Source organism: Carettochelys insculpta, chromosome 1, assembly GCF_033958435.1.
Source record: "Carettochelys insculpta isolate YL-2023 chromosome 1, ASM3395843v1, whole genome shotgun sequence".
NCBI classification, from domain to species: domain Eukaryota; kingdom Metazoa; phylum Chordata; order Testudines; family Carettochelyidae; genus Carettochelys; species Carettochelys insculpta.
In genome coordinates, this window is record NC_134137.1 from 293,178,744 (window position 1) to 293,202,635 (window position 23,892).

Sequence of the window (23,892 nt, forward strand, 5' to 3'; positions counted from 1 at the left end):
CCCAGAGCCCGGAGGAAGTGGCCGCTCACAGCTGCTTGCAAATACTTGAGTACACAAGCCTTCGGCTCGTGTATGTTGAGACCCTGCTGTACTTCGGCTGTGCCCCACTACCCCCTCCTTTCAGAGGGGACATGGTAATGAGCCACTTCAGCAGATGCTAATGAGGCACTGCTATGAATACGCAGCAGCTCATTAACATAATGGCAGCCATGCGTGCTTTAAAATGCTGGTTTTGAAACGTTTGCTGCCCATGTAGCCAGGGGCCTTTCAAATGGACCACTTGATTTTGAATGCCCCTTCTTCCCATTTGGTTTTTGGAAGAAGGGGCTTTTGAAATCGGGGGTGGGGTGTTTCAAAACTGGCACTTTCCAAGCATGTGTGGTCACCCTTATGCTAATGAGGCTCTGCATAGTCATAGCAGTGCCTCATTAGCATCTGCCGAAACCCCTCATTACCATGGTCCTCCGAAAGGTGGGGGTAGTTTGGATACAGCCTTTGTGTGTTGCTGCTTTATCTTTCTTATAGCATGTTCCCTTCATCACTGGGCATTTGGGGAACCAAGCCTCTGTTTGGTACATTGCTTATCTAAATCAAAGCGAGGATGAAAAGCAAATGTATGTTTGTTTTCTTTCTGCCATTTTCAACAATTACACATCCTCATAAGGAAATGGTAGAAACTGTGGAATCTGGTAACTGAAATGCAAGTGTAATGTAATAGTAACTTGATCAAAGCGTTCATAATGGTTGACACAACTTCTAAGTGTTCAAAATGTGTGTTTGACAGAGAAAGGCTCTCGCTGACAATAAACAAAAGAGGCTGCAAGAGCAAATAGAAATCTTGGAAGCAAAGAAAGAAGAACTAGAAACAGAAAATGAAGTGTTAAATAGGTAATTAGATTTTGTTTGAATTGGTCCTTAGAAATATAAGACCGTTGTTTTGAAGAATGTTGTTTTTAAATTGGTTATTCTAATAATTCTTTTAATAAATAGGCTATCTCCTAAATAAATTAATTTCCCATTACAAAATATTGGAAATGTGTGTCATTGGGGCCCAATCCAACATCATCCTTGTGCGAAGACCTCTGCTCCTACGTGGAGACCCTTGAAGTCAGTGTGCTGTTGCAGGATCAGGACTCATGGTACACAAAAAGCTCGAGGAGGCCCTCAGAGTCTTCAGAATAAATGCACAAAATTGTCTTGTTAGCACCCCCAATTCAAATAAGGTAGTTCCTTGTTGTGGCCCTTGCAATTTAAAGCTTGTTTGTAATAGATTGTTACGGTGTTGGTGAAAAGTTGAATTAATACTTCAAGACAATTACATTTTCCAGTATTCCAAATATGTTTAAAATAGCATGGTTTAAATGTGATATATGTTCCTCTTGAACGGATTTACTGCACAGGGAAGTGAAGAAGCTTAAGCTCAGCCTAAACCAGCAGGCACATTGTGCAGTAGGCTAGAAATAAGTTTTCTAAGGTGACTTTAAGGACAAACTAAATTGCAATTGGTGATATGGTGGCCTTAATTTGGTTTGCAGACAGCCATGCTGTATTTTTAAAAGTACAATCATTATACCAAGGTTTAGTGTCAATCTCTTCCAAAATGACAAACAGTTGATTTGGCTTTCATTTCAACCAATCCTAGTGCCTGACATGTCCAGCAAACCAGTGTTGGAAATGAAATGCAGAGCTCCATCCTCACTGCTCTTCAGTGCTGAATTTGTAAAGAGAGGTGCCAGGGCTCAGGCAATAGTGATGATGTCACCTACCCAGCATGTTCTCATGCATCACTGACAGAAGAGATTCCAGGACTGCACCTCAGCATGAAAAGAGGCACTGAGTTTGAGCTCCAGTACAAATTAAGCTCCTCTCCTTGTCAATTTCACTGAGTGGCAGTTGTCCCTCTGTTTTACACTTCACAGACAGCAGGTACAGCATTTGCTATGCACTTCTTAAAAACGCGTAGAATAAGGACCAACTGCCTGAGCAAAACATGCTATATCACACTGTTGGGCTGAGAAGGCAAGTTGTCTCCTTTTTTTCCTGCTCAGTGCCAGACAAGCTGCTGGGAGAGGTTGACTTCCATCCTGTGATTGAATTTGCTGGTCAGTTAACAGATTATAGTCTGTACACACGATGGCTACGTCTACACTAGCCCAAAACTTCAAAATGGCCATGCAAATACATATTCAGCGCCTCATTAGAATGCCGGCAGCTGCGGCACTTCGAAATTGATGCGGCTTGTCCAGATGGGGCTCCTTTTCGAAAGGACCCCAGCAACTTCAAAATCCCCTTATTCCTAACAGCAGATGGAAATAAGGGGATTTTGAAGTTGCCGGGGTCCTTTCGAAAAGGAGCCCTGTCTGGACGAGTCGCATCAATTTCGAAGTGCCGTGGTTGCCAGCATTAGGCATTCTAATGAGGCGCTGAATATGTATTTCGGTGCTTCATTAGTAAACTTTGAAATGGCCATTTACATGGCCATTTCGAAGTTTTGGGCTAGTGTAGACACGGCCAATGAGATTCATTTTTCTGACATTAGTTATCCTGCAGCAGGAGGCTTGCATCAAAAGGTTCCACTGCAGTCATGTTTTGGACACTTGGGGAAAGAGGCCAGAAAGAGAGTGTGACTGCACCAGGAGTCTCTGGAGGAGGAGGGTTCTTAGACTTGGAATAACAGTGTAACGAATTGTTAAAATAAATAGCAGGGAGAAGTCTGTGAAACAAGCAGTATCACAGGTGTGCAGGTAGGTGGGAGCAAGTGGAAAATAAGCCAGAAGCATGTAAGAGAATCGGACTACCATCTGCTTGGCAAAATACCTGGTTCTTCCATTGCCTTTAGAGCACATGGAGGGTCTGACTCCTTTGATTTTAAATATTTTAAAAAGCAGTCTTACCCCCAGCACTGCTCACTACTGTGAACATGACATTAAAATTTGCATTTATTTCCCTGCTGCTGGGTAAATTCTAGTGTATATGACTGTAGTTTATATCATTTGAGGTGTCAAAGGGACTTCTTAAACATTTAAATTCAGAGTGGTTCTCCTTTGTTCTATATGGGTATTTATTGGGAATATGTCCAGCAGTGTGTTAGAGAGAGACATGTTTCTGTGATATGGTACTCCAAGCATTTTGAGAAAAAAAAATCCCCTCTTATTCCACAGACAGAATGTTCCCTATGAAGAACACACTCGCCTTCAGAAAAGACTAAAGGACTTACAGCGCAGACACAATGAATTCCGGAGTTTAATTCTGGTTACTAACATACCATCGCTCAAGCCAATCAATGGGCTATCGTCTACCTTAGTTCCTGGTCCTGAAATATCTTTTCCCCCTCTGCAGGTGGTGATGTATTACTCATTCAAATGTATTATTTCATATACAGTAGCAAAGGATGGAGTTAATTGCTAAGCTGGGGCATAAATAGTAGTTACAAAAGTAAAGTTTCTTCATTAATAGTTAAGGCCATTTAAGATAGTCATCAGACATCCTGATTATAAACATAAAGGTAGGAGTAACTAATACTCCCATATTGTGGACTAATAATGCACCATGTGTATAGAACTGAGAATACAAGGTATACCTCATTAGACCTACTTCAGATGGCAATCCATTGCTTTATTTTTGTTATGCAATTGCCACTTTTTTGTGGGTAACATTTCAAGCTCTTTGGTCCATCTGTTCTGTTTTTATTGAGAACTGTTTTATTTTCACAAAAAGTGCTCTGAGCCCTGGAGCAGTTGCACTGGATACAAAATCAACAGGAAATGAAAACAGAGTCATCAACTCTGCTGCACCTTGCTAGCAACTGCGTCCCTTCTACTTCATCCAAGCTATAGGACAGGTGCTGCTGCTCCTCCTTCCCCAGGCTCCAGCCTAGTTTTGTCCCTACGCCTCTGTCTACACCCAAACTGGACATCCAGTCTCAAGTAATGCATTGGGTTTGTTATTTGGAAGAGTGGCACAGAAAGGAGAATCTTGTCTTTGCACAGGAGCAAATTGAGGATATGTGTAAACACCACAAAGAAAAACCCACACCACCAAGTCTCAGAGTCTGGGGCAGATGACAAGGGCACAGGGCTAAAAATACAATGTAGAGTTTCAGATCTCCCTGCTCATGGATTCAGGCTGAGCCTGAAAGTCTACACTGCTCTCAATAGTGCTGCAGCTGAGTCTTGCAAAGCTAAGTCAGCTGAGCCAGGCTCTGAACCTCAGTGCCACAGGTTATTCTTTGCAGGGCAGATATACTCACAGAAGGGGGGTTCCAGTGGCACTTCACTGCCTCCATGTTCAAAGAAGGGGAGCATCCACATTCATGAAAGTAACAGATAGAGGAGGCAGCTCCCTTTACCTCCCAATGATCATGTAATTTGCTCTTCTCCTGAGAGGTTGCACTGGCATTGGCTGCTGCCTCCCCAGCTGTTAGTCTCTGAAGTGCACTGCCCAGGTATCATTTACATGCATATTCCCCACAGTTGGTTGAGTTATGAATTTCAGGGACAATGCTTGAAAGCAAATAGAATAAAGTAATTTTAAAAAATCATGTTTTCACATAGGTAACTTTAAAAGTACGTTAAGTAAAGGGGACAGAGCATAGGGAACAGTGTCTTTTCCAGGCTTACAGAAAGTAATATATCTTTTTTTCTCCTTGTTGCTAACTCCAAGGAGGAACAGCATCAAAGGGAGCTCTCCCTACTCCGCAAGCGCCTGGAAGATCTAGAAACCACACAGAAAAAACAGCTGCAAGAACTTGGCCCATCTGCTGAGCGAGTTAGGCTGGGAGCCCACAGTGACTCTGGTAGGAGCAGGATTGTTGAAGAGGATGATCTACAACTTGAGGACTCCAAATAAAGCCTGCAAGTCTTAATTACCACTTGACTTCACTTCTACTTTCCTAGTGTAGGTGTTTATTGAGAGCTTTGCCAAAAATACATTTACGTGCCTCAGATTAGAAGAAAGTATGAAATATATTCTGCATAGTTTTGTATTTTTGATAGACTGCAATGAGTTTAGTCAATCACAATTCAAGGGAAAAATGACTAGGCTTTGAGAAATTTGTCTTCCAGTCTACGTGCATAGCTCAGACTATGCAATGATTGTGTTGTACAAAAAAATGATTCTTTAAAAAGAACTGTCAAATTTGGAGTTGCATTGTTCTGAAAAATCATCTGCAATCACTTTCTTCAGGAATCTTCCCTGTATCTCACTACCACCTCAGCCTGCTACTGTGAAATTGTGCTGTGCTGCTAAGCATATGATACAGGATTTGCAAAGAGATGAGGGAGGAGGAAAATACACTTTGGGCCAAAATGGAAGTGTAACAAAGTACATTTTTATATTTTTATATTACAGTGGCTTAAAAACAAAGTTATATGGGCTAAATAACCAAGATTTTTATTGAAATGCTGCATTATAGATGAAGTATGACTATTTGCCTTGTATATCTTTTACAGAAGTCTCAATTTGTATTTCATGTACTGTGTGTCATTGTTTACTTATACCTGATCACATCTATTTATTCAAGTTTTAATATTTTTTTAAACTCTCTCTTCTTCTATTTGTTTTTCATTTAACTAGCAAATTGGTTTGATATAAGGGAACATAAAATGGAACGAAATTTTTTTCTGTTACCCCATGAGAAATCTTTCTGGTAATGTAGTAATGGTTCTCTTTACTATTTCATGCGCCTACTGCTACTTCGTGGAACATAAAGCTGTAGCATGGAAAAGCACATATTCTGTTTATGTACATAAAGGGATATGTTTTAGCTGATAGTATTAACTATTGAAGAACTGCAACAGTATGCAAAAAAATGGCTAAATCACAAGAGCAAATGCCTCCACTTCCCAGCTCCTGCATTTCAGATTTAACCAGAAGTGCATGTTTGAACACTACCTCTTTCTGGGAAAAAAACCCCCTAAAATTCTACACCCTCTTCCTAAATAAAACGAACAAACTGTGTTGATGTACCAGGAAGGTAATGGTAGACATGATCTGGAACAATTTAATCCTTGCTGGCATTTGAAAAGTGTTTATAGTAGTGCAGAGGGATAAATATTCAGCTATATAATGGGCAGAAATAACTTACACATTTAGTTATCCCCCCAGCCACATTGTATAAAATAAGAAAATACTTCAACTAGGGCGCTTTCTTCTGATAACGCAATGCTTATTCCCACAATTTGCGTGCCACTTTGTACAAGAGCCAGGCTCCAAACAATCACACACACACACACACCCTTCCCATACCCTGGGTTTGGAAACTCAAACTTGTGACCCTTTATGCCTTTAGACAAAATTTGTTGGAAACCCTGTAAGAGAGTTTGTAGAATGGGAGGGAGCATGGCAGTATTCTAGCACTTCTATGTGGCTTGACTGGCTGAATGCGTTTTTAAAGTGCCAGGCTAAACCCTTGCATTTAAAGGGCCCTTCTGGCCATTGACCTGAAGGCTTAGGACACTGGAAACAGAAAGCTACTCCTCACATTGCTGAACTCAGGATAAATCTACTTCTTCCCCTTTGCTGCTTCCTCTCTTGGAAAACACAAAGGGGATGCCCCTGCCTCCCACTTCCTATACATCTGCAGAAAGTCAGTAGTTCAGGGTTTCATGCCAGTAACTCTGCAACATGCTCTCAGCTGATGCTGTGTGGCATGTGCCTGTTTTGGGCCTCCTCTTCTTCCAAGAAGGAAGCAAGATTTGTCAGTCAAATGATTCATGGGGCTAATGTCAGCGTCCCTACAGCTATGCACTTATTGGGATCATTGGGTGTAACATGCCATTGCTCAGTCCATCAATCACTTAATCCTGGTGTTGCTATAAACCAAGGTTCCTCTGAGATGCTGCATATTGTTATAACAACTGTTACTTGAATACTAATAATTTTAAAAATTGCACACCAAAGACAAAATAAGTTAGTCAACTACATTTTATTATTGTAAATATCTTAGACAGCTGGCTTGCATTTCTGCTATGAACTTAAAATGTTATTTTAAACAGCTTATTCTGTACAAGAAACTACTTCGTAGAATTTACTTTACATCATACTAACTGCAAAATGCTTTGTAAGCTAGTGTTAGAAAAACCAATACTATTTACAAATAATTTACCTGCAAACATCTGAAAATAAGTCATTACACCTGCCACAGTTACCATTACAAGTAAGCTGAAGGAGAGTTTGCTTTAATCCACAGACTTTCCAAAACAGGTACGTGATTTGACAGTTGATGTTTGCTGGGTGATGAAATGGTTGGGGAGTGCAAGTACCAAGTGCATTCCATAAGTGTTTATCTCACCAAAGGGCCTCCAACAAGCTACTGACAGACTCACTGGAACCCCTCAGGTAAGTTTATTTACCAAAGATTGGAGTGAAGCTAGCGCCAAAACTTGCATAAAATGCCAGAATCCTGTTCCTGGGTGAAGTATGTGTCTCACACCTGCTTCACCCTTTTACCCTCACTGGTAATGACTATAGGCAACAGCCCAAAAACAAACATAAAATAGGACTGACTTTAGCAGCTCCAGCCTTCTAATCACACTGAGGGTCATAGGACTTGAGGGCTGTTTCCATTCCTGCTAGCAGGGAGCCACAAGCAGCGCTAATGGGGGGTGCTCCTAGAAGGCAGCCTGCACTATGCTGAGCTACACACAAGCGCAGGAGATTACAGTTGTGCAAAATGATTGTACCTCCTTTTAAAGAACAATCAACAAGCTGACCTACAACTGACCTTGTACTCCTTCCTGCTAGGCAGCCCTTGCAGATCTGCTCCACTTAAAGGCTACAGCAGGACCATTAAACAGCTAAGGTGAACAGCTACTGCATGAGACATTTGTATCCCAATGTGCTTATTTTGCCTTTGCCACTTGATGCCCCACCCAAGCGCTGGCTCTGCCGTTTTCCTGAGACCTACCTGCCTGCCCCCGCCCCCCAAGCCTTAAGGGCAGAAGGGGGAAGCAGAGAGGCTGGAGTGGCAAGGCAGTCCCACTCAATGTCCAAAGGCCAACCCCATGGCTGCCCTGTGGGGGGCTGAGTCATGCCTAGTTTTTCTCCCTAGGTTCTTGGGCCCCGCCCCCCCGTCAGTACCTAGAGGTGGGTAATACCACCTTGAAACTCTAGTTGTGATCACTGGGCCACAATGCCCTTCATACACCCTGCTTTGTGAGCTAATGTTTAAAGTGGAACTAGCTAAAAGCAAAGACTCTTTAATACAACACTGCCACAGACACTGGTGGGACAGACAGTAAGCATAAAAAACCCCCTCAAACTAAACATGGCAGCGTGTGTCAGTCTGTACCCATATGTTTAATCCCCTGCCCACCTTACACCCCACTTCAGGCAAGAAAGGTTGCCACCCAACTGGCTTTTATCTAGCCAGTCAGCTTCTCTGTCTGGATGCTACAAGGTTGCCAGCTGCCTGGTTTTCCCCTAGAAAGGCTGATGAAATAGGGGCCTGGCAGTGTTCAGCCAGATGTATTCACTGGCTATCAAAAATCAGGTTACTACATGGAGAGTGGCAGGCACTAGGGCATTTTGTCAGGGTGCAGTGGTGCCCATCCCAGCCCCAGGCAGAGGGAGCCCAGACTAAATTCAAAACTTATTAAAGTATCAGTTGAAAACTCCATTTGCTGCTTATTATTGTTCTGGTAAAAGACATGAGGCAACACTCTAAGAGATAAGAGTCCACTCTGTGATAGGCCATGTTCTAAGGTGTTTTAGACACTGGACGGTAGTCAGAAACAATCTTCCCAGAGACAAAAAGATGGCCAACAGCTCAGCCAAGTGTCAACCAGATTAACTGGCACTGCCTCAGCTGGAGACTTGGTATGGGCAGGAAAATCTATACTTTCACCCATGCAAATAAACATTACGTTTCTAGAACATCAGCAGATTATTCTTTTGCAGGAGAGAGCTACACAAGGAGAGCCCAGACAGTGCAAATCAAATCCGTCTGGTCTACTAACCACAGCATCAATGCCTGCATCACAAGGGAAGCAGCACTGGACTGAGACAGAGCTCTTAACAAAGAGATTCAGCTGGAACATGTAGTAGGAGAGACCTTTGCTTTAGGCGTATTCTACCTTTTATTTCTTGTAAGCAAAGCTGAGATATATGCCTGAGTAGTTGTAGGTCCCCCCAAAATGCTTTACATTTGTTTTCTCTAATCCAGCATGTTTAGTAGTCTCAGGCTATATCTAGATTGCTGAGAATGTTTGGCAAACGATATGCAAATGTGGTGCACCATTTGTGTATCTCTTGCAGACAGCTCTTTCAGGAGAGGCTTTCCTGACATTTGACCCATCTGCATGAGGCCAAATGTTGGGAAAACCCCCTCCCTCTGTTGACACATCCCTTCCTCGTGAAATGAGGAAGACCAGGATGTCGGCAGAAGGCTCCGAATGCAGCAGACTTCTGTTAAGAGATCTCTGCTCTCCCAACAGGAGCCTGCAATCTAGACATAGCCCCAGAGTGGTAGCCCAGTTAAGGTGTAACTTCACAAATAACGAGCAGTCCTGTAGCACCTTAAAAGACTAATAGATTCATTAGCCTTTGTGGTTACCCACAGTACGTTTGGGACACTCCATTTGAGAGAATCAGATCTGTGCATATCGTTTTCTATTAATAAATGACATAGTTGTGTGATCTTATATTGTCCAGGAGGGTGCTGAGCAGTACAAGATGCACATTTTGGGGGGAAGTCTGGGACTGGGAGATTGTTGGTGCTACCCTGCAGTGTAGTTCAGAGGTGGCTGGCTATAGAGCCTACCCCATAGAGCTGGGAGCAATCGGAATGCTAGTGGCTGCAAGAGAGCAAATCAGGAGTAACAGCTCTCGCAGCAAAGCAGTGCAAAAGGCATGGCAGGGGGACACGGACACAGCTGTCCGTCAGTCCCAACTGTGCCCTGGGTATGTCACACAATACCTTTATGAACTAGGGGGTGCTTAAGCACGCCTCAGATTTGGCCAGGCACAATCATGGTGGCACTGTGCCAGATCAACCCCTAGCATGTCCTGCAGATAACAGCTAGTATTACTGCCTAGTGTGCGCCTTCTCCCCTCTCAGTGAGGCAGTCACTAACTGCACTATTCTTAACTGAGGGTACTAGAGCTGGAACCACCTGGGGTGCACTAAGGGGCTCTTCATGTGCATGGCTGGTCAGAGCCCTAGGAGTTCTAAGCGAAAACTCAAGTACCGTGCTTCTTCCTTCAGGAAGATGCTGAACCATCCTTTTCCCCACACCTACACCTCCGCCTGCAGTAGTTGATGACTCAAACCCATGCAAGGTTTCCAAAGTAACGGTTTCCCTTGTGTTTTGCTCTGAAAGGTGAGATAATCTTTGCCTCACACAAAATCCAGCAGAAGGTGTAGCACAGACAGGACTTTAGTCATATGCCTTGCATGTTCCAAAATGGACCTGCATTGTATTTGGAATCCCTGACACTGTTAATGCTATAATATATATGAATCCTGGCCTGGATCTGTAGGCCTACAGGAGTTTAAGGCAATCAGGCAAGGATCTCTCTAGCAAAGCCTGGGTGTATTGTATGTAACAAAAAATAGCACCATATACACAGTAGTAAGAAACATCAGACAGTAGTAAAAAACATTGCTTTTTGTTTGCAATTTCTTAGAATAACTCTCAACATCCACAGAACATTTCACCTGTTGTCTCAGACAAACTACTAGCTTTATACATTTGAGACCTACTAGCCACAGAGAAAACTATTACACGGAATCCCCTCTTCCATTAAAGTAATTTATTAATCTAAACTGCAACTAAGTAAATCTTCTATCACCCAAAAAAACCCAACAACCTTCATTTGATTTAGGACTCTGGTGAATTGGAATATTATATATCATCACCTAACACAAATATATTGAAAAGTGTCTTAAAACTCTAAAATCTTATTAAAAATACAAGGAATGTAAACAATGGAAAATGTCCTTGGAACAGCTGAATGCACCAACAACTTAATCCTCTGCAGAAGTCTGGATTCTTGCACCTTGAGAATTTCTAAAACAAGAACCAGCGTACCTTGAGTTCAGGGGGAAAAAAAGCCCTGCAGCCAACCTTTCTGCTAATACTGAATTAAATTGAATTAAACTGTCTAAGTGCTACTCACCTATTGTTTTCAAACAAAGCCAGAAAATTTTTGTCCTTAAGGGAGAACACAGGAGGGGAACTGTACTTAAAACTATTTAAGGCCATTTCTTTTCACACAAAGACCAACTAGCACTATTCTCTGTCAATAACATGGCAGTGACTACAAAAACATGCTTATTGAAAGCTTCTCTAACTTACGGTGAGCACACTGGTTTCTGCAGGTTTGTTTAATCTTAAAATATGGAGTAGATTTTCAAATCAGAGGGTTGGGGCACCAAAAATGTGCATATAGATTAAGCAAACTGAATACATGAGCCTCAGGCTTATGTCGCTTTTACATGCCTATATTTGAAAGTCTAGCCCTGTATCTGCATGCCTGTTGTTTACACCCTCTACTTAAAAAAATACTTTAAATGGTGAGAGTACAGAACAATGTCCAAATGTTTTAAAAATACACATAGCCAGCCCAAAACCATAGTCTGGTACCAGCACCAGTTGTTTAAAAATTCACCACATTGTAGCCATGGGCCTGTGCGCTCTGTTCACATCCACTTGCATTTTTTCTTTTCGTCAAATAAGGCTTTTACACGCAGAAGATCTTTCTGGGCATCTTCCAGCCCCCGTTCTCTCTCTAGTTTATTTAGAATCTGTTGACAATTAATTAGAAAAAAGGATTTACTTTTTAGCTATTTGTTGTAATCACACACTTTCTTCTCATTTGAAGACATCCGTGGCAAGATCTGTCGGAACGTCTGCCTATAAGTCTTTCTTCAAACATTAACAGGCTATTTCTGTGCCTGGCTTTGCAAGTCATTAAAATCACAGGATTTACAACACTTCTGCTGAAAATAGCAACCCCAATCATAAAAAAAACAAAAACCCCACTTGACTTATTTAGCAAAGGTAAGGTCAGAATGCTACCCAGCAGCAGAGTCTGATTTAGAATTGCTCCTGTACATCAGCCCCACACTCCCGTGTAAGCTAGTGGTGGCTGGGTGTATCACTTCCTATAAATAAATATACCCAGCCTTGGGCCAGAGGACGTGAAGCAGAGCAGCACTACATTTTGAATGCCCTTTCCTGGCATTTAAATCCACACTATGGCCAAGGAAGGTACCCAAACTACTGAGGAGCAGGGACCCAGAATGAATGGGGTAGGGTTAGATACTAATTGGTAGGTTAAAAGAGAATGACGTTTAAGGCTTTGGAGGCAACAGCTTAAGTACCCTAATAAAGATAGATGAGAAACTTTTTAAAGGCACCACCAGAGTCATTGAATAATTATCTTAAATGCAAAAGACATGCTTGGATGCAGAATCCGACCAGCAGAACCTGTTGGTTCTGGGCTCCACAGGAGAGTTTGCTCTGCTGGGAACTGGCTTGATGAGATTGAGACTCTTCACTGCAGTAAATCCCAGCTGCCTCCCCACAACCCCACACTATATTCTCAACCTCTCTCCCATCCAGTCCTTCTGTTTTGTTCCCCCTCTTCTCTCTAGGACCAGGCCAGACCAGCACCCTCACTTCATCTGGAGGATGGGGGGAAGGAGAGAGCCCCCAGTCACAGCAGAGTGTAGGGAAGTCTGAGTGGTCACTTGCAGAAGAGGTGGCTGGCAGCTGAAGGTTGACAAGTAGGGAGTGATCCTGCCTGACAGCCACAGCTGGGACTGTAGCAGACTAGCGAGGTGGGAGGTCATTTTCATGAGAAGACGATATGGCCCAAAAATGGGGCCAGCCAAGAGGTCAGTCAATGGTGGCCAGGAGATTATTCCCCCTTGCTGGAATGTACCCAGCAGGAGTTGACTGCTGTAGCGTTGAATTTAGCTACTGGGTTTAATTAAGTAATTGCCACGACAATGAACTCTGGCCCAGCTCCTCAATGGCTTGGGTGATCTGGGCCTCTAAATTCTATCTGATCTAGCACACCGAATCCCAGACACCTCCAGACTGTCCAGGGAAAGGCAACCCATTGCCACTGGCAGGCTTTGGGACAGGAAGCACGAACACAGGCTCCTTCTGCAACTGCTGGTGGGAATTAAATTCACTTTTGTGGTGGCAGGGAACAAGACATGTTTAAAACCTTAACTGTACGGCTTGTTCCAAAGATGCTATAAATACAGCACATTTACCTCACCCCACCCCAGGCCAGGTATTGGTTCTACACGGACTCGGGCAGTCTCTGAATTATCAGTAGCCTCACTCTGACATTTTCTTGGGGCTCTCGCAAACAAGAATCATGCTCAGCTTGAAAAGTCAATCATCAATGCCTGAAGCTGCCAGTCTACTTCCACTTCACAAAGAGGAATAAGAGAGAATTCTTACTTCATCATAATAGTTTGCTATATATTTGTAGATTTCAGTCAAGGCCACTTCCTCATTAAATTCATTTTCATGTTTCTAAAAAAAGAAAAGGGATCTGATGAGACAGTTTTGCCTTTTATAAAGGAACAGCAAGTTACAGAAGTATCTGCTTATTAATGATACCTTAGATTCCTGAGTTAAAAATTCTTCTACTTCTGAGGTTAATAGAGGTAAATCCTTGATTGCTTTATAGTAAGCTTTCACCTCCTCCTTGTACAGCGGAATATCCTTAGCATAGAGAAGTTTATTTGTTGGTGCTTCCTTAAAAAGAAAACATATTATGAAGACTATTGAATCTGAACAGCATAAATTTTCCCTGGCTTCTGCCTCCACACAGTGGACTTACTGCATTTTCTGTTAACATAGGACTATTTCTGCTTTCAGAAACAGTTCCCTGCTAATCTGTCACGTGCTAACAGATTCAAGCTTTAGCAACCCAACTCATTCAATAACACGAGCTACTGCAGAATTATTTCTACTGGGCTCAGGAGTATTAATTCCTATATGTGCACCCTGCTTGTGATAGCTGAACCAATCCCCTTCTTGAGGCTGAAGGTCTACGTATATACAGACCATGGGTGGCAGCAGTGTTAACCTGCCAGAGCGCCTAGCCTCCCCTGCAACGTGCTCCTCTCTAAGACAAGAGGATGGTTTAATATTACTGAAAGAGCAGGGAGACGATGAGAGCCTGGGTCTTAGTAGAATGAATGGACAATAATTTTCAATGGGAAGGCACCCCAAGTATTTGGCCAGTCGTCAGGGGCTGCACTTTTCTGCAACAGTAATGGAGGGGTGCACAGGCTGGGATGGAGTTTGGGTACAGGAGGGAGCTCTGGGTAAGGGACTGGGTGCAGGGGCTGGTGGTGTGGGTGCTGGGAGTGAGTATGGGTTCAGGAGGAGGTTGTGATCTGGGGCAGGGGTGCAGGAGGATGTGCAGAAGGCTTGGGGGCATTGTGCCCTGGACCAGGAGGTTGAAGTGCAGAAGGGGAGATCAGGAGACATTTGCCAAGGTCATCTGGCTCCTTCCTGGTCAGTGGCCCAGCAGAACTCTCAGGCAGGTTCCCTGACTCCTGTGGCTGTACACACTGCTAAAAGCAGCCAGCTGCTGGGGCCAGTCTCTCTCTTTACGGCTTGCCCCGGGAGGGAAAGGGGGCAGCAGGTCTCCGTGTGCTGCACGTATCTGCAATCACTACCCCTGTAGCTGCAATTGGACAGTTTCAGGCTGGGAGGCTGCAAGGACAGTGCTGGGGACAGGGCATGGAGATGCCCCTAACTCCTAGGGGCACGCACTGTCTAGAGACAAATGCTGGTCCCAGTAGCCAGCTATCGTGAGTGGCACGTGGGGCCATGGCAGCCAGAGAACCCATCTGAGGGTCCTGCTGTGCCATGGCAGGTCAGTTCTAAATGTCTGTGGGATGGAACGGTCTCCTGGGCCATATTTTGCCCAGCCTGGATTAAAGCACACTTCTGGTTCAGGCAGAGCCTAATGGATTTTCACCTTGGGTTTAACAACGTAAAGCACTGCTGACCTACAGGCCAGCCCAGCTATTCCAATCTTCTAATCTTCCTGGAGAAATGACCATCCACAAATAAGAGATTTCTGGTGTGAGCTAAAGTCACACTTTGAATGTAGTACCCTCAAGGTTCAGTAATAGTTAATTTATTTGAAATCATGCTGAATAAATAATATGTATTTTATAATTATCTTTTTAAGTATCCAGGCACTACTCTCAGTGTTTTTAAATAAAAATAAACAAATATGTTTATTTGACAAGTGATTGAAGAACACTTTAATGCTGAGAAAATCATGCAAAATCATGGAAATAACAGTTCTTCTTTGAGTGATTGTTCATGTCCATTCCAAGCTGGGTGTGCGCTTGTGCCAGAAGCTTTTTGCCCTAGCCAGTAGCCGTAAGGCCAGTGTGGCATCCCCTGGAGCGGCACCGATATGGCGACCAATATATGCACCACCCGACACTCTCCTGCTGCTCAGTTGCTCCTCGCTGCGCTGCCAGTCATTGGAGCTCTTGCTTTCCCTGTTCAATTTTTTAGCTAGTATCCTACTGTAGTGAAATAGTTCTTGAAGAACTGCAAACAGTTTAACTCTTGACAGCTAGTCTTATTGTTTTAACTTACAGTCGAGGTGGGGCTTTCCGTCCCCCTCAGCACCTTGGTGCTGGGGAATGCCTGGCTCCCCAGCCTTTAAGACCTGTTCAGCTAACGCATGCCAAAAAGTGACCCCCATTTAGCCTGTTTGATTTGAGTGGGGGGAAGGCCACTTGCGTGATCGCTGTCCTATTTGTAAAGCCTTTAAGCCCAGAACTTCAGAAGATAGGACCCAATGCCTTGAAGTCTTCTCAATGGAGGTGGCTCTTACGCCTCAAGGGTCTCCAGCAGGAGCAGAGAGTGGTGCCTCCTCGGTGCACAGCGCACCGTCACCGTCAACTATGGTACTGCCTAAGGAGTCCCGGCACCAAGAGCAGGTACAGGCACCATCGCCTTCTTGGCGCCATAGGAGTCAATCTCCAGTGCCGATGAAGAGGAGGAGGTACGAGAGGCATCGCTCACCAAAGAAACAGGGTGGCCTCAAGTCCAAGGCTCTGGCGCACACTGCCGAAGGGCAAGACACACATCCACTGAAGCCGGTGCGGAGCAGAAGCCTGCAGGCGCCGGACTTGCCCTCAATGCTGGAGGTGTTGCAAGCAGCACAAGGACTTCTGCAGATGACGGTGCCAGGTCCCTCTCCATCTATGGAGGACAGGTGCTGTAGCACTGAAATGGAGAGATCGCGGCTTGTGGACATGACACCGGCACCAACCCCTGCGCTCATGCTGATGCCAGCACCCACACCCTATTTGGTACCAAGCGCTCCGGTGCCAGCCTAACAGACTGTGGGCCAGTTTCAGGTGCCCTATACTCCGGCACTGGCACGATCCTTGGCGCGCATGACATCAGTGCTGACTCTGATGCTCCCGCCCTGGTCATCTGAATCGGCGTCTACGCCAGACTCATTCTACTTGAGGTCTGGACGGTGTGGGAGCTCGAGACATTCCGCCACAGCTGTCGCAGGCACCAGAGTCGTTGCTCGGATGATATAGTTTGGCCACTGTCTTCGCAGGAGACTCAGCAGTGGCCCTTCTGGACCCTGTGGTCCAGGTCTGGACCCTACAAGACACAGGCCAGGCCGTTGGAGTGCCTTCAGTGGTGCTGGGGGCCCAGCTGATCCCACACTTGGCACTGTCAGTGTCACTGGGTGCCTCACTACCGGAGCAAAGACAGAATGTGGCTGTCATAGTGGAGCCATCTGTGTCTACTTTGTCAGTGTTGACCTCGGCACCATCGTCGGTGCCATCGCAACAGGACTGAACTCCTTCGGTGCAGGCGCCATCCACAATTGTACTTACTGTGCCAATGGGGCAAGCACCAGCCCAGGCACCGGCATGGTTCCAACTGCAGGGAGCAGTAACGGTGCCATCCGTGGCAGGGTTTTTGGGCCAGCCTATGCCTGTGGCAGCTTCACCGATGGTACCCTGTTTGCCCATAATTTCCATGTGGGGCCAAGTGCCTGAACAGGTCTCTACTGCCCTTCCCCTTCAAATGGAGGCACAAGGGCTATCATCTTCTTCCTCCCTGAATGAGGAGGTGGTGGGCTCATTGGCCTCACCTGTATTGGAGGATGGGAGGACTTTTCAAAACCTCCTTAGGAGAGTGGCCCAAAACTCAGGTGGTGCAGGCGGAGGAGGTCTGAGATGAAATGGACCCTGTCACAGACACTTTGTGCTCTGCAGGCCCCGTCAGGGTGGCTCTGCCGATAATCAAAACAATTGCTGCTAGGGCTAAAACAGTTTGGCAGAACCCTGCTTCCGCCCTTCCTATGGAACAAGGGACAGTACTTTGTTTCATCCCAGGGCAATGAGCATTTGTGCACACACTCCCCACCTGACTCCCTGGTAGTGGAGGCTGCTAACTATAGAGAGCGCCAAGGGTTCCAGGGTCCCTCCCTGAAAAATAGAGAAGCTAAATGCTTGAACCTCTATGGAAGGAAGATCTATTCAATGGGAGGGTTGCAATTAAGAACTGCTAACCAGCAGGCTCATCTGACATTTTTACCTAAGGTGGTCTCCAAGTTTCATGTTAGCCAAGACATTTCCCTACTGGTATTTTACCCAAAGCCCCATGCCTCCCCAAGGGAGCAATGTTTGGATACCTTGGACATTAAAAGAGCTCTGGCCTTCAATATGGATAGAACTAGGCACTTTAGAAGAATGCAGCAAATCTTTGTGGCAGTTGCTGATAGGATGAAGGGCCTTCTGGTCTCCTCCCAGTGGATTTCCTCCTGGATAATGATGTGCATCAAGGAGTGTTACAAGATTGCAGGGGTTCCTCCCCCTCTGTTTAGGGCACACGAGAGCGCAGGTGTTGTCTGTGGCATATTTGGCACAGGTGCCCGTCCAGGACTTCTATAGGGTGGCCACCTGGTCCTCAATTCATATGTTTACAGCACATTATGCTTCAACGCAGCATGCATGGGAAGGCGCCATGGTGGACAAGGCTGTTCTGCAGTCCACTTGGGGCTTCGACTCCACATCCTAAGCATTGGCTTGTAGTCACCCAACTTGGAATGGACATGAGCAATCACTCGCAGAAGAAAAGACAGTTACTTGTTCTGTAACTGGTGTTCTTTGAGAGGTATTGCTCATGTCCATTCCAAAACCCTCCCGCCTTCCCCACTGCCGGAGTAGTTGGTGAGAAGGAACTGAGCAGTGGTGGTGGGGGGAGGACAGTGAATATATTGGTTGCCATATTGGTGCCACTCCAGGGGGTGCTGCATTGACCCTATGGCTACTGGCTAGGGCAAAAAGCTTCTGGCAACTGGGCATGCACCCATGCAAACCCAACTTGGAATGGACATGAGCAACACATCTCGAAGAACACCAGTTACAGAACAGGTAACAGTCTTTTGTGTTCTTTTTAAGAACTAAGAAGCTCTTAACTGCACTGATAATACATATACCAAGTTTCATCTCAATTATTTTTAAATGGATAATATGAGCCAGTGTATCAGCAATGTTTGCTAATGAAAAGGATGGCTGAGCAAGGAGCATAAATCTAACACTAGGAGGCTTTTAACATATAGGCCACATCAGTTTGGAGTTTTTCATCAAATTATTAGTCAATTTAGCTATAGTTTTATGAAATCAAAAGTCCTGTTACCAAATAACAGTTTGTTTGTTTGTTTGTTTGTTTGTTTTTTTAATTCCTGCTTTCTTCAATATCCACCTATTTCAGATAAACAAACTGGTACAGCTCAAACAGGAAATAACTTGTCTGGAAACTCTAAGGCTCTAAATTGCCTAGATAGCATTAAAAAAAATCCTTTTGTTTAACCCTATGAACAACAAGCAATCCTGTGGCACCTTAGATATTAACCAATCTATTAGGTCATAAGCTTTCATGGTTAAGACCCTGTATTTTCTGGTTTGAGTCAGAAAAGGAAATAGCAGGAAAAAATGACTACTGAAGTATTTCTCAGCAGATCAATCACGAAGTTCTGAAATTTTTATGAGAGGGGATCTGCTCATGAGACTTCCAAACTGATTTCTTCATCAAAGAAGTTTAGATATGTTCAGATAAGCAGCCAACATTTGCATAAGGAACTGTATCACGCCTCCAGTGCTTTTCAAAGCTGACCTTTTATTCTGGTTAGCAGCTTATCAGCAGTCTGCAGTGTATGGCAGAAAAATCTGGACTTCTAATTGAATAATTTTAACATCTCTAAAATTATCACAGCTATGACTTGACCAAATAATGTGGAACTTTTCCCACTATTCATCATATTCTTTAAAATGGCAAGATGAAAACGAGCACCGGAAATGTATGACAAATTTTAGAGTAAACATGAAAATTCTTAGTTAAATTCCTTCTCAGCTAAATCTATCTAGATTATTTTCTCATGCATGGGACAGAGCAACAAAGGGCAAGATAGGAGTTTTACCACTGATTTTCACTTCAGCCAAGATTTCATTCAAAAAGCATCACACAATTAAAAATAACAGTTAAGAAACAGGAGCAAAAAAAGAGAGAGAGAATTCTAAGCATTACCTTTCCCAGCTGCTGTTCTGCTAAAGAAAAGGCATCCATGAAAGCTTGTGCAATTACTGACAGACAACCATCTATATGTGGTGTCTTCTTAATATCAAAGACAAACTGGGGATTCTTCAATATATGCACCCAGAAGCGAAGAGGAAGACTAATCAAAGAAAGGACAAACATTTTAAATTCAGCAGCTTATGTCAGCTTATTCAGTATTCGGAATGTATCACACCATGCAGACAGGCACAATTTTCAGCTGCTCATTCACGCAGTAATGAACACTATTGAATCCCACAAAGCTACCATGCCAGTCAAAGCCTCTTTCTAGGTTCAGCCAGCACAAATAAATGTTCAAATTACTCTCTGTAGACATGCAAAGACTTTCTTTAGGTGAGAAAATCGGTTTGTTGGATCAAATTTCTAGAAGCTATGATGCTGTCTACCAGAATCTAACTAATATATTAGAGCTCGAGCAGATAACTTGGATCCATGCAGTTAAAACACAAAAGTCAGTGAGCTCTGCTCAATTTCAAGTGAAACATTTTTTCACAAACAGCAACAGGGCAAGACTGTCTCAGTTGTCACCACTTAGTCACAGCGTACCTCCTACACAGATTGTATAAGATGTGGTTAGAAGCATCCTGTGCCAATTTCACATAAGTACACTGAGAAAGCGCTCACACACAAACACACACCTGTTGGTTTTCCATATATGGACCACATCAGGATCTGTAATTTTTTTATTTTCAGCCTGAGCATCCAAAAAGTCAAAAAAGTATTTGATGGCAATTGGAGCTTTATTGTTGGGTAAACTCCAAATGCTTTTAAAGAGATTTTCAACAACTGAATGGATTGCAACCTGGAAAGCAAGAAAATGAGGAGTCCCGTTATTATAAGTGGAAAGGACAAGTTTTCACAAGACAGACAGCCGAGGGGAAGGGAAACGTAATCCAAGTGAAACATACACAGAAATTAAGGCAAGGGATGGATGTGTATGCATGCATTTTCATGCGCGTTATGGGTACGGGTAAAACTGACTCAGTAGGTATCGACAGACTCACACACAAAAAAGGAACTGGTGACCTATCACTATCAGCATCACTAACGGCTCATGGTTAGGTTATGTTGTTTTGTCAACAGGGAAATTCGTGGTAAATGTAGAGATAGAGGAACTGTCTTGGGCCCTTTCCTGCTTCTACATGGTATATTTAGATAACGCCACACAATTTTAACTGCAGTATATTTTTTCTGCCTTCTTCAAAAAGATATTTGTGAGATCAGGAATACATTAGCTGCTCGCTTTGGTTTTTGTTTTTTTTTTTGGGGGGGGGGCGGCATGGGGGGAAGGGTCTTTTCAAGATTTCTAAAGGACCAGATTAATGATGTCACATGAGACTGAAAGCCAAGCTCCTGTTTGCTGCCCTGGTTCATAACTGAGAGATGTTTCATTTTAAGACTACAGCTTTGGGTGATAATCAGGGACCTTGAAAAGGCCATCCATTAAAGAAAGGAATCGAGGATTGGCTATTTTTTAATTCAAAAAAACAAAAACAACAACAAAAAAGTGGTGGTAGAAGGGCAAGGCAGGTTAATAAAAATGCACGGACATTATTATTAAGAAGGTGGAAACAAAAAAAAGCCAGAAGTATAACTGGGTTCAAACAAATTTGACAAGTTCGTAGAGGATAGGTCTATCAACGGCTATTAGCCAGGATAGTAGCAGAGAGTAAGCTGTGCTAGTCTATACACTATCAAAACAAAAAGCAGGCAAGTAGCACTTTAAAGACTAGCAAAATAGTTTATTAGGTGAGCTTTTGTGCCATGAAAGCTCACCTAATAATCTATTTTGCTAGTCTTTAAAGTGTTACTTGACTGCTTTTTGTTTCTTATTAGCCAGGATGGTCAGAGAACCTGCAATTGCCAGGAGGTGGCTCTAGAGTTCACATCAAGTGCCCCAACACAATGACATTTCATTTAATCCATGGCACATACAGATAGGGTTTTAATGACATATTTTCAAAGCACTGTCTTATTCTAATGCTAACAGAAGATGCAGTATATTATTATAAGGCAGCAGACGATTCATACACTTTAAGGCAATTTATTTCTGTTTTGTTGTTTCTCAATTTCTAAACTGACCTCTTCCATAACAGCCAGATTCTAGGTTGGTTGCTAGCACTGGGTGATAATAGGCATCTGGGGAATTGCAGGGGCAGGATTAGTCGTTGTGGATCTTGGTTTTTATTCTCTTTGCAAAGCACCCTGGGATATTCTGGGTGCTTCCATAACCTCAGTCATTACAGACTGCTAGATTTAAGACCACAAGGGCCTTAAGGTCGTGCCTTATTGTCTGAACTCCTGAATAACAGAATGAGTAATAATGCTGTTGCTAAAAGCTTTTACATTTAACTCACTCTCATTTAGTGAAGGTTTTTGTTTTTGTTTTTTTACCATCATAGGGCTCCACTTATACAGTTACTTTTGTAAATGATAAAAATCTGCAGATATTAGTGATTTTACAGTTTAACATTTTGATACGCGTACATCAGCTTTGCACAATAATTTCCATTCAATTTCTGTTATGTCAAACATGTTGCCCAGCTTACCCCAAAATGTATCTCGAACTGTTACCTTGGTAGACAGCAGCTTTGTCAGATACATTTCTTTCACTTCAAATTTTTGCTTTCCTTTGTGTGGCTCTTCAGAATCAGGTAAAATCTAAAGGATGGTGAAGATAGACATTATCCTGATACAATCATTCAAACATTAAATAACTGAACAATTAAATGGCCGATTTGTTTAACTCACCAAATGGCAGTAATCACTGGAGTATTCCACATCTGAGCAAATAAGAAAAGGGAGAAAGAGCCTGAACTGGTGTGAGTTAAACACATGCAGCAACATGTATCTTTATTTCGGGCTGGGCCCATGCAAGGGAGTAATACGCCCACTGTACATTCCTAAGAAGACTACTAGACCTTAGGTCAGGTCCTGCACTTCACCTGCTACCTCTACATAGAAGGGCAGGGAGAGGTCATGGAAATGGGCAGAGCCATGATTCCAATTGTCCCTTCAATCCCCAACCAGTACACTGAGCCAGCACCTGGGTGTCATAGTTTGTTGCTGGTATAAGTCAGTAGTAAACACGTTCTTTCAGTGCAAGGGGGAGGCATTGTAGCATCGTGACTCCAAAGTTTTAACTGTGGTTACACTTTTGTAATGCAGACAAATCCAGGAAGGGAGATGGAAGTCAGCCTCTGCCTGGGCCAGCCTACATAGGGGGTCACGTGCGCTTACAGAAGAGAAATCGCCAATGAATGATCCTGCTATCACTGGCGTGGGAGAGAGCAACTTCAGCCCTCATCAATCCTAGAACAAAGTCCAGTGTTGTCTGACACCTGCCAAATATCTTGTAATTACTGATGTGTTACTGAAACAGCTGAGCCAAAAGTTCTAGGCTTACAAAGTGCTTCAGGAGCTGACTTGATGTTCTGTCTTTAAGTGCCTGTTACTCCAGTTCATACAATTGTTCAAAGGTTTCCTGTGCACAGTGTATATTCTCATCAGACAACAGCTGTGATTCTTATGTTTCTCTGCCTCATCATCTTGCCACTCAGCCTCTGTGTCATTGTGCATTCCATCACCTAAGCCACACACTGCCTCTGTGTCTTCTCCCAGTGTCCTGTGAAGGTGCTGCCAGTCACAGGCTCAGAGAGAGAGATCAAAATTGTTGTCCCCATTCTCCATTACAGTTCCATGTCATGTTTTTGACACTAACTACTATAAACACAAATCTCTATAATTTTATTACAGTCTTAACATAAAAATAATCCTCAGTTCCTTTGTTACCTGATGTGGAATTAGTTTTCTTTTTAAAGACTTTTATAGTTGCTCCATCTGCAATCTGAAAGCACAAACAAGTATCTCTTACTGAAATATACATGTCTGGAATGAAGCTGTAGGTTTCACTTTCTCATCCCCATGATACATCTCAAATCATACAAACAGAGTTGTGCCAGCATTATCCATTCTCAACACAGCACATGTGGTTCTCAGTGGGCATTTAAGCCCAGATCCTCAGAGATATTTTGGTACCTAATTCTCGTTGATTTCATTATCTTTGAAAATCTGGGCCTCCAAGTCTTATTTTCAGAGACAAGACACTGAGCAGCTGCACTTGGTACAGGCTTTAACTGGTGTAACTGAAATTCAGCATCTCCGAAAATCAACTGCTTAAAAGTCTTTTCTCCTTGCCAGATTTTGCTAGTTAACCTATGCGCTGCTCAGGCCGGCCAACCGGGAGGGGCAAAGGGGGCAGCTGCCCCTGAGCCCAGCATTT

At 43.6% G+C, this 23,892-nt stretch overlaps 2 protein-coding genes across 3 annotated transcripts in view; one reads left to right on the forward strand and one right to left on the reverse strand.

Moving 5' to 3' along the window:
* CEP83 (centrosomal protein 83) overlaps positions 1-5,655 on the forward strand; it is a 43,475-nt gene extending 37,820 nt beyond the window's left edge. For both annotated transcript variants that reach the window (XM_074983987.1, XM_074983988.1), the window contains 3 exons: positions 785-888; positions 3,162-3,339; positions 4,663-5,655. In XM_074983987.1, coding sequence (XP_074840088.1) covers positions 785-888; positions 3,162-3,339; positions 4,663-4,848 — 468 coding nt within the window. In that variant the 3' untranslated portion in view covers positions 4,849-5,655. The remainder of the gene's footprint in view (positions 1-784; positions 889-3,161; positions 3,340-4,662) is intronic.
* An 864-nt stretch (positions 5,656-6,519) lies between these two features.
* PLXNC1 (plexin C1) overlaps positions 6,520-23,892 on the reverse strand; it is a 72,912-nt gene continuing 55,539 nt past the window's right edge. The window contains exons 17-24 of the mRNA XM_075011809.1: positions 23,403-23,457; positions 22,362-22,393; positions 22,185-22,271; positions 20,249-20,412; positions 19,563-19,710; positions 13,584-13,721; positions 13,422-13,496; positions 6,520-11,746 (exon numbers count right to left, since the gene is read on the reverse strand). Coding sequence (XP_074867910.1) covers positions 11,642-11,746; positions 13,422-13,496; positions 13,584-13,721; positions 19,563-19,710; positions 20,249-20,412; positions 22,185-22,271; positions 22,362-22,393; positions 23,403-23,457 — 804 coding nt within the window. The 3' untranslated portion in view covers positions 6,520-11,641. The remainder of the gene's footprint in view (positions 11,747-13,421; positions 13,497-13,583; positions 13,722-19,562; positions 19,711-20,248; positions 20,413-22,184; positions 22,272-22,361; positions 22,394-23,402; positions 23,458-23,892) is intronic.